Raw genomic sequence first — 11,577 nt, 5'->3', positions numbered from 1 at the left:
ATTAAAGTTAGGGTTAGGGTTAGAGTCTAATTATGGTAGAGTTAGATTTACAGAAAGAGTAGGATTTAGGGTTAGAGTTAGGGGTAGGGTTAGGGTTAGGGTTAGGGTTAGAGATAGGGGTAGACAAAGGGTTAGGCTTAGGCTTAGGGTTAGGGTTAGGGTCAAGGTTAGGGTTAGGTTTAGGGTTAGAATATGAGTTACGGTTAGAGTTTGAGGTATAGTTAGGGCTATAGTTTGAGTTAGGGGTAGACAGAGTATTAGAATCCTAGCTACGATTAGGGTTAGGTTTTGGGTTACGGTTATGGTTACGGTTAAGGTTAGAGTTAGGTTTAGGGTTATAGTTATAGTTAGGGTTAAAGTCCAATTATGGTAGAGTTAGATTCAGGGTTACAGTTAGTGGTAGGGATAGGGTTACAATTATAGTTAGGGTTAGGGTTAGGGTTAGAGTTAGAGGAAGAGTTATATTTAGAAGTTTTCTTATGGTCACAGTTATAGTTAGGAGGGGAGTAAGGGTTGGGATTTTAGATTATATTTATTATTATATAAGGTGCCCTATATAATAATATGTATATTCCCACGCTCATGGATAAGGTTAGGGAAAGAAGTAGGACTGTGGTTATTAGTGTTACATTTAGAATTTCATTTAGGAGGGCATTGTGTGCTATTTTTTCCCCCTATTCAACCCATCACTAATGTCTGATCTGAGAGACCTTAAATGGGATAGGTTCTTTGCAGAGGGTTAACATCGCTAAAGTTGGCGGATAACATTTTGTGTTGGCTCGGTTTCTTCATTGACCACGCTGGATCATTTTTTCTTGGTCGAGTTGATTCATGCTGCGAGATTCGATAACTCTTATTTCTTCACAAGATATCTTCCCATCTTCCCAAAAGTGCAAGATGTTGCCATGCATTCCCATTCTAACGTTTCTTTATATGCTAGTGTCTTTGAAACACTCTAAAGCCTAGAATTGCACAAGATGCTGCCATGCATCTCCATTCTGATGCATCGTCATGCTACATTGTTTCTTCAATTCTCTGAAGCCCAAAATTGCATCATGCTACCACGCATTGCCTTTCCAACATTTCCTCACTCCACAATGCTTTCATGAGTCTTTAAGACCCAAAATTGTGCCACATGGAGGGGGTTAACACCTTTTGTGCTATCTGCTTCGTTTGTTGGGAGCAATCTCTTCACTACATCTTAGTCATCCATTGGAAATAAATCCAATCTTGATCGACGAATGTGACTTAATCCTTCATTGGGAGGAGTTTCCTCATTGCATCTCAATCATCCTTTTTGAGGGGAGAATCTACATCGACGGTTGTGACTTAATCCTTCATTGGTGAGGATTCACGATGCATCTATGCTGTCTATTTCGAGAGGAAGACCTTCATCGATGACCATCATTCATTTTTGGGGAAACCAAATTCCCCCTTGGGATCAACCTTGCATTTTTTGTGGGAGGTTAAGACATCATGTTATCTCTTTTCATAGTTTTTTGCTAGCGACATGAATGTCTTTCCTCTTCTTTCCATGAGTCTCCATTCTAGCGCCTCCTTAAGCTGCATTGTTTCTGCAATGCTCTAAAGCCCAAAATTGCATCATGCTACTACATGTCACCTTTATGACATTTCCTCACTCTGTAGTGCTTTCGCAAGGCTCCAAGACCCAGAATTGTGCCATGTAGCGGGGGTCCCCACCTTTCGTGCTATGGTTACAATTTAGATTTTAGGGTTATGGTTAGAATCAAGGTCAATTCTAGAGTTTATAGAATATTTAGAGTTAAGATTAGGGATTAAATATACATGAGGGTTAGCATTGGGTTGTATGATAATTACAGTTAGGATTATAGTTAGATATATAGTTTAGATTAGGTTTTAGTTAGGGTTTAATTAGACTTAAGATTAGGGTGAGGATCAAGGTGAAGTCTATAGTAGGGTTCATATCATGGTAGGATTGAAACTAATGTTAGGGTTAACATTGAAATTATGATTAGGGGTAAGGTGAAGATTTATATTTGGTCATGATTGTGGTTTGTCCTAGGATTAGGGTCTAAGCTATGATTAATTTTATGATTGTACCTTTAGGGTTAGGGTTTTGTTTAAGTTTATGATTATGGTTACAACCATGGTTTATGGTTCAAGTTTAAAGTTGGGAATGTGATTAGGATCAGGGATTAGTAATTTTTTTAAGAGTTCGGTTATAGGTTTACACCATGGTTAGGACCTTGGGACTAGATTTAGAGTTTAATATCATGGTTATCCATATAGGTAGGTTTAGGATTTTGATCAATATTTTGGAGTTTTTTTTTTACATTATGGTTAAGGGTTAGATTTTAGGGTTAGGACTATAACCAATATTAGTGTGTAGGTTTTTGGTTTAGATTATGGTTTGGACTGAGATTTTCGTTATATCAATAGCGATATGTTTTAGTGTTATAATTATAGTTTAATGTTGGATTATGGTTATATTGTACATCATTGTTGGGGCTAGGGCTAAGGTAGGGGTTGTTGTTAGGGTTAACTAAGGATGACAATTAGGATGGTTTAGCTTTTCAAGTAGAAAAAAAACTCATATTGATTCAAAAACAAAGAAATTATACTTCGAAAATATTTTTCTATGTCATAATAGATTCATTTATTTTAATTATTGTATTAGTTAATTAGTTGTTTGATGTTTCAAAGTAAACATGGCTTATTTTATTTAAATTTAAATAATATTATTGTTTTGAATTGAATTTAGCTTAATTGTTAATGATCATATTTATATTTCTAATATTAACTCCAATTTGATCAAAGACCAAATATATTTTTGGTATTTTTGTAAACGAACTTGCTTAACACTTCCCTATTTCAAAGTTAATAAAATATCATTTCTATTGTCTTAGATTTGAGAGTAAGTATATTAAATAAGTAATAATAAATGAACATTATGATTAATATATTTCTAAAATAAAAATATATTACTTAAAAACTTGTTTACTTTAAATGAATAAAGTACTCATTTACTTTTAAATTTCAAAAATAGAAATTAATCTACATATATATAAATTTTTTTTTTTTTTCCTATTTGCATACAAATTAATTAAAATCTAAACTTTAAACTACATAAATATTTTTAAAATATATATCCATCAATAATTGGTTTAGAATAAAGTAAAATCTAAAAATTAGACACATATAGAATCTTTTTAATTTCTAGATACATGTTTTTCTAATTTATTTCTACAAACATGCAACTGATATTTCTATTATCCATTTTTTTCCATTCTAAAAAAATCTAGATGTAAATAGAATTTTTTTAGATGCATGCAATCTTTCTAATTTTTTCTACATACATATATTAACATTTCTATTTTATATTTTGTTTTTACATTATGGTTATTTCAATCAAAATATCTAGATGTAAATAGAATTCTTTTCAATAAATCTAGATGTATATAGAATTCTTTTAATTTTTTACATACATAAAATCTTTCTAATTTTTTTCTACATACATAAAAGAATAATTTCTATTTTCTATTTTAAAAAAAAAGCTATCATAAAGATTGATAAAAAAAATTGATTGCATATGCATTCTTTAGTTTGTGCACTAAATGCACAACATAAATTGTATAGATTAAAACTTCCCGTGCTGGGCACAGGAATATACAATAGAAATATTAGTTACCAAGAATAGTCAGCCATAAGCAATCAAATCTTAAACTCTGCAAAATTTCTTGCAAGCAATCTTTGTTCTGTCTTCGACTGAAAAGGAAAAAAAGAATTTCAGATCTGAGATTGTTTAGATTGCCCTATTCAATTCAAAAAGTCATGGAAGTCACCGCAATTACATCTCCAAGAGGCCTAATGTGCCTTGATTCAGTACCCACATGCTTATCTCCACGAAAAACTCTGCACAGGTCCTCCAGTGGCCTCAATTTCGGTCATATTAACATAATTCTAAATCTAAATGAAATTAATTAAAATTGAAATATAAATCAAAGTAGAATATTATAACTAATTTTGAATTTCAATTTACTTCTACATCTAAATCTAAATGAAAATGTAAATAAAAAATAGAAATCTCACCTGCAAAAATGTTACTCCAAAACTTCAATTTACTCCTATTCAAAAACTCCAATCTAATCCTCCAATAACCTCCACCTCTTCCTTCCTGCAAAAACATAAAATGAAAATGAAATGAGGAGCCTTGGTTTTATAATTTCTGAGAGGCTCCTCATATCCCCCAACAGACGTCTCTTCACATTCCACGAATTTGTTTCAAATTCTCCCACTCCCCGCAAAAAAAAAGCATGAATGTGCATGCAAAATTATATTTAACAAAAAAAAAAATTATATTGAAATTATTTCGCCCCTATTTTTTCGGGCCCTATTTTTTCGGGTCCTACTTTTTCGGGCCCTACTTTTTCGAGCCTATTATTTCGGCCTCCATTTGGCTTCCTATTATTTCGGCCAACTATTATTTCAGGAATTCTTTTTTAATATTTAATTTGGAAGTTTGTAACTGCTCCCAATTCTTTTTTATTGACAAAGAATCTTGGCATATTCCCGTGCTGGGCATTTGTGCTGTCATTGTATAGAACGCCTCTCGGCATAATTACAACATTCTAGATGCTGCGTAGAAATTAAGGCCCCGTTTGGTTGCTGGAAGATGAGGGCCAAAACCGGGTTATCAGAGGCAAAACCAGGTTTTGGAAAAAAAATTTGGTGTTTAGTTGGTTAAAATTATAACCTGGTTTTCAATTTCATCTTCCAATTTTGGTCAAAAATTGGAAGAAGTTTCTTCCAACAAAAAGGTGGAATTCGAAATTAAAACCAAGTTTTGAATTTTATGACAGTTTTTTTAATAATATTGTGGGGTCCACAGTATATTCATCTTCCGTGTCAACCAAACGGACCATTGACTTTCCAAACCACAAAACCAGGTTTTCGAAAACCTGGTTATAAGATAACCTGGTTATGTCAAAAAATCATCTTCCCCAACCAAACGGGGCCTAAGTTCAAATCCAATGAACAAAGGTTAGAGTGTCCTTCCCTTTGTGGAAAAGAAAGCACCCCACGGCATATTGAGAACGAAGTTTTAAGGCATATCCTCAAGAAATGCTTGACCTGGAAAAGGAATGCTTGACCCGGGATTGCGCTAAATTTGTGGAATAACTAAATATGTTGAATTGTTCACCGTTTTCAATTTGAATCGCAACTCTAGAAGCAATCCATGACCTCTTTGATCGGCTATAAATAACAGCATTGCCTTAGGTATTCTCAACACAAAGAGTTGTATCTCTTAGACAAGATGAATACTTCCTTCATGTGGCTTGTTTTGTTTGCATGTTTCCTGCAACTTTGCGCAGGTCAGGACTTGCGAACGCAGTTTCTTAACCCTCAGAACGATGCGAGGTCTCAAGTAGGAGTTGGGCCTCTCGCGTGGGATGATATTGTCGCTGCTTATGCGCAGAACTACGCTAATCAACGCAAGGGGGACTGTGCTCTTCAACACTCTGGCGGTCAGTATGGAGAAAACATCTTTTGGGGACAAGGTGCCGAATTCACTCCTGCTGATGCAGTGAAGTCATGGGTTGATGAAAAGCAGTATTATGATTATAATTCGAATACATGTGCTCAAGGCAAAACTTGCGGACATTATACTCAAGTCGTGTGGAAGAATTCGCAGAAGCTCGGATGTGCTCGTGTTAAATGTGACAACGGTGCCATTTTCATCACCTGCAACTACAATCCGCTTGGGAATGTTGATGGACAGAAGCCCTACTGATTCCATGCCTCTATTATTATCACCTATCTAGTATTTTGCTATAAATAATACCTGGTCCTGACCATTTTCTCAATGGTGATCACTGAATAAATTTATCCGTATTTACATGTTTCGCTTAGGAGGATATGCAGTATGTTTTTATTGTCTTTCTCGCAATGGTCTACGTAATTTTACTGTTTCATGTACGCTGTATTTGATAATCAAACCTTATGGATGGATGCAATTATTATGTTTCATTATAGAATATGTAAGTTTTAATTTTCCAATTCGATAAATATTGGCGTTTGAATAAATTTAGGGTTCTTAAATATTAGTGGCTGACACTAAGATGTGTGTTTTGGTATTTAATAATTTAAATAGATTTATCTAATTTTAAAAAAATCATTATGCTTATATTACAATTTTTTTACAAATTTGAATTTAATAAATATATTATATAATAATTGTATATATATACTTTTGCTGTAAATAATATGTGATCCTGACCTCTTGCTCAAAGGTGATCACTGAACAAAGTTTATCCATATTTACATGTCTCGCTTAGGAGGATATGCAGTATGTGTTTCTTTTGTCTTTCTCCAAATGATTTACGTAATTTTATTGTTTCACGCACGTTGTATTTGATAACCAAAACTTATTGATAGATGTAATTGTTATGTTTCATTGTAGAATATTACGTTTTAATTTTCGAATGGGATAAATGTTGGGCGTTTGAATAAATTTAGGGTTCTTAAATATTAGTAGCTTAACCAAATGTATTTGAAAGACAGTAAGATGTGTGTTTTGGTATTTAACAATTTAAATAGATTTATTTAATTGTTTTATTTACAGTTTTTAATAAATTATTTTGTTTATATTATAAATGTACAGTTATTTTTATTAATATTTTTAAGTTAATAAAATTATATTGTTAAAACTTAATTTTTATTCTAAAATATGTTTCAATGATTATGAAAAATGAAAAGAAAATTACACACACATATATCTATATATATGTACATATATACATATATATGTATATATGTATATATGTACATACACACACACACACACACACACACATATATATATCCAATCTAGTAATACTCTATAAGATGGTTATAATTATTTTAAAATGATAAATTTTTAAACAAGAGAATCTATTTGAATTAGCTGAGTAAAAAAGAATTAAGAAAAATAGTATATAAGTTCATATCATTTTGATTTACATAGTTCATATGAATGTTCACTAAAAAAAAATTCTATAGATAATAAAAATAAATTACATAATCAAATGTGCAAAATTTAATGAATCACTCAAGAGATGGGAAAATATTTTATAATATCTATTTTACTATATATTTCTTTTCTAATACTTTGGAGAAAATAGGTTCAATATGACATAGTGAAAATGACGTTCTTGACCATGCAAGGCATATATAAAAGATGAATGTTTGAATCTTGGTTCGTAGGTATTATCTTTGAATTGCACCTCTTAGATAAATCTAACCTTTTAAAGAGCAACATTTGATTAGATATGAGAATGATTGAAACAAGAGCCACGTAGTGGCATGTACTTGCCTAATAGTTATTAGACTAATTAGAAATTAAGATTTAATTTAATTTTTTAAAAGTTATTATACAAAAGTTAGATAATAGAATTAGTATGGAGTGGCATGTACTTTATGTTATAGTTTTTATACTAATTAAAAATTATAAGTTAAATAATAAATTTAACACTTTTGCTAAAAATTGAAAACAATTCTAAATTGGCATTACATTTATGAAGGGTATACAAAAAATCTAATATTGGTTAAGATAAAGACAATAATTTACTAATTTTAACTTCAATTAAAATAAATTCTAATTAGGTACAAAATAATTTATATATTTTATTAGAATATATATAATTATAAAAATATACATTTAAAATAGTTTACTAAATTATTTAATTTTAATTTTTAAAAATGAAGTTAGTGAAGAAGGTTCTAACCAATCCTTCTCTAGATTTAAAATTGTATAATTTATAGATTATTGCATATCAAAATGTTATCAGAATCACCTAGCTTAGGATTAACTTAATAAGCTATTTTTTCTTGAATTATTAATTTTTTTAATAATATAATTATTTCTTATTCAATTTACAAATTGTGATATTGAAATCCATGTAAAAGAAAATTTACAAATTGTGATATTGAAATCTATGTAAAAGAAAATTTATGTCAAAAAGTATGCGAGAATCTAGCCGAAAATAAATGAACACGGAGGTAGCCTCCAAGAAAAGGGGTCTTATAACACCAAATAAAAAGAACCAATTATCATTCAGATAAATAGTATAGATAATATATGAGAATAATAAATTTATATAAAAACTTTAGAAATATTTGATAAAAAGACAAATAGTTCATTTTCATTGGTTGGTTGATTCTATACTAATTCACTTATTGTGCAAACTGAATGCAATAGTACTAGCCTACTGGCAAGTACAATAAAGATAATAATTTTATTTCAAGAATTCCCTTGGAAATAATGATATAAATATACTACAATCTTATTTCTTGAGATTATGGACAATTCTCAACACCTACAAAATAATAATGGTATACCATATCTGATAGATAGTTTAGATGATATGATAATATGTGATAATTAATGTGACATACCATTTCCTTACTATTGTTTCAATTTTTCTAGCCATTTTGTGCCTATCTTTTCCTCTTTTATCTTATAGTTAGTTTTACTTTAATTTATATAATAAAAATTTATCATCCTTTCTAAAATTTATCAAATAAACAACATAAAAGAGACATGTGAAAATGAAACATTATTAGGTGGAATATAGTCTCCCACTCTCCTACTCATGATTAGTGTTTCTGGGGAGGCCCACCCCTCCCCCCAAATATGTTGCAAGACTACTCAGACTCCTTTCTTGTCTTAGCACTATGTTTCGTAGATACTAACCTTTCATTGGGCTCCATTCTCTAGGGTTCCCCACATGGGCCTTTTTTTCAACTAGATGATTTGGCTTTTTTGGGGAGTTAGATTTGTTTTGATCCCAAGTGGGTTGACCCTAACATGACAACAATCCCCTAGCTATGATGCGAAACTGTGTTATTATGATAGAAAGATGAGACACTAGTGGATGTGATGCCTAGGTTTTCCCAAGAAAATGATGGTCTAGATAAAGTCTACCAAACTTGGTAGTTGATACAATCTCTGGGGGATTCATCGAGGCCTTGGTTGGTCATTTTGAATCGTTCTGACCACCTATTGAGATGGTAAGGAAATGGTACTTGGAAAGATGGAAGCTTAAAGGCTTGGTCAGTGTCAACTATATCAAGGAGCCTATCTTTATTCAAATTTTTCTTAAAGGAGGATGAAAGTCTTGTCCTAGCAGGAAATTGGCACTATGGTAGACACTTGTTGACACTAGTGACATAGAGACCTAAGTTTAACCCTGCTATGAATATTCTTCATATGGACTCATCCTATTTTTTCTTACATGGGCTAACCCTAGAGTTCTAGAATGATAAGGCTTTCAAATGGATTGGTGACTCTATTGGTCACTTCACTAGAACTGACAATATTGCAGACAATAAATCTAAACTAATTTATGCTAGATTCTCTATAAATGTGACCATTAATAAATCTCTCCCTACTATGGTGAGTTTGAAAACCAATGGTAGAAAATCATCCCAACACATCATGTATGAGAATGCAACTTTCTTTTGCCAATGAAATGCAGCTTATGGTCATATCATCACCAATTCTCCCAAAAAGAACTACAAGGGAAAAGAGATAGCAGTCCATGGATCTCCTTCCAATAGGCCCCTTTCCAACATTGAAGGGAACATGGGAACCATGGAGAGTGGAGCTCAGAAATAGGATCCAGGGGTTTTGGTCGTGAAAGAGAACCCAATCATGGAGGATCCCATAAATTAGCCCCCCTCAAAGGTTAAGGAGTAGAAAGAAAATGTCAAAGATGGTTTGGAGGAAGGAGAAATTCCCAAAGAGGGATTAAAAGATACATTGGGAACCATCTCAAGAAGTCACTAATGGAGGTTAGTGATCTATAATGTACCTCTAGTATAGTGGGTCTGGGGGACCCCTACCTCGATAAAATGGAAAGAACTAATCTATAGATCTCAAAGCCCATTTAGGATATTGTTGCTCTTAGGGAAACTCAAAAGAAAGAGGAAATCCTAATTATGGTTAGTAAGAAGGAAATTGTGCCTTGGGGTGATCCTATTGGCTCCCTAATGGTTTAACTCCCAATATTCTAGGAGGTTCTCTCTCATTCATCAAAAACCTAGAGCTTTAATTTGTCCTAGAGCTGTCTTTCGTGGACTAGAATTGGGGTTGGGAGATGGTCAAGAAGAAAATAAGAGGATATGACAAATCTAATGTTGGTTTGGAATCTAAGGTCAGAAGACCCTTGAAGAAGATCATCAAACTAAAATTTATAGTGTGGAACATTGTTCAAGGCACTAAACTTACCTTGGAAGAAACATGAAGACATTGAAAATGAAGTTTATCTCGTAGAATATAAGAGGGCTCAATAGCCCTGGGAAATAGTGCGTCATCAAAATTAAGATTTTGGAGCATAGGGTGGACATTATTCTTCTATAGGAAGTTAAACGTCTTGGAATGTCCTACAACTAGCCAAGAGATCACTTCATGTATAGTGAGGCCACTGGTGCACCAGGTAGCATTGTCACTATATGTGACCTAAACAAGATGCTAGCTAAGATGATCTCCTCTTTTATGCATTTCTTGGTTAGTGATTTTATTGAAAACGACCTTACGTGGAATTTACTGAACTTCTATGCTCCCAAAATGAGATGTGGAAGAATGCAAGTCTGGGAGGATGCATCTTGTCTATGGGTGGTAGTTGTTCTACTAACTGGATATGTTATGGGGACTTGAGGATTGCTATGATGATATGTATGACTTAAATAATTGCCTTAGGTAAAATTATTTAGTGCACATTGACCTAAGTGGAAACCTCTTTACTTCGTTGAATAATAGGTCCAATAATAACCTCATCTAGGTGAGGCTAGATAGAGTGTTGATTTTAACAAGTTGGATTGTCCTCCCTTCTACCTCTCTATGTGCATTCTCCAAAACTATATCGAACCACTACATGATTTTAATTAGAAGGGATAAACACAATCCTAAGGGCATTAAATCATTTAGATATGAGATTGTGTTGCAGTCATCCTATCTTTGGGAAGTGTATCAAGACTTGGTGGAACTCTAAGATAGAGGGAGTGGCCATATTTAGGATTGCTAAGAAGCTTGAAATCTAAGAAGAGAAGTTACCTACTAGGAAAATATGAAATTTTTGGATTTTTTAAACGAACAAAAGAGGTTGAGAAGAAGCTAGATGAATGTCAGTCTTTGTTGGCTAATGGAGACATGGAGGAGGAGGCTACTACTAAAGAAATAGAGCTAAGGAAAAAATGGAGGGATATCACCATGAAGGAGGAGATCTTTTGAAAGTAATGGTCATGAATTCAATAGCTAACTAAGGGTGTCAAAAATATGGCCTTTTTTCCATAGATCAACTAGAAAACATAAGAAGAGGAATATGATCACCAAACTATTAGATGATGAAGGAAAGGAACTTGTTGAGGAGGATGAAATGGATGGTTGAGCTTCCAATTATTTTTAGGATGTTTATAATTAGAATTTGGCCCTTGAAGATCTTAGTAGGAGAGATGATCTCCTAAGGTGCATCACCCTTGTGATAATTAATGCAATCAATGAGGGATTATTGAAAATAGTTGAGTCAGAGGAAGTGAAGGTGGAATTTTTCTCTATCG

General features: G+C 32.7%; 1 protein-coding gene across 1 annotated transcript; it reads left to right on the top strand.

Moving 5' to 3' along the window:
• Window positions 1-5,255: 5,255 nt before the first annotated feature.
• On the top strand, window positions 5,256-5,846 carry LOC149557291 (pathogenesis-related protein 1C-like). Its single transcript, XM_089831982.1, has one exon. The coding sequence runs from the start codon at window positions 5,297-5,299 to the stop codon at window positions 5,771-5,773; it is 477 nt and encodes a 158-aa protein (XP_089688108.1). The 5' UTR covers window positions 5,256-5,296; the 3' UTR covers window positions 5,774-5,846.
• The last annotated feature ends 5,731 nt before the right edge of the window (window positions 5,847-11,577 follow it).

Source organism: Cupressus sempervirens, chromosome 5 (assembly GCF_028749045.1).
Source record: "Cupressus sempervirens isolate cs-2001-9-10 chromosome 5, ASM2874904v1, whole genome shotgun sequence".
Lineage (NCBI taxonomy): Eukaryota > Viridiplantae > Streptophyta > Pinopsida > Cupressales > Cupressaceae > Cupressus > Cupressus sempervirens.
This window is presented reverse-complemented; position numbering and strand designations above follow the sequence as displayed.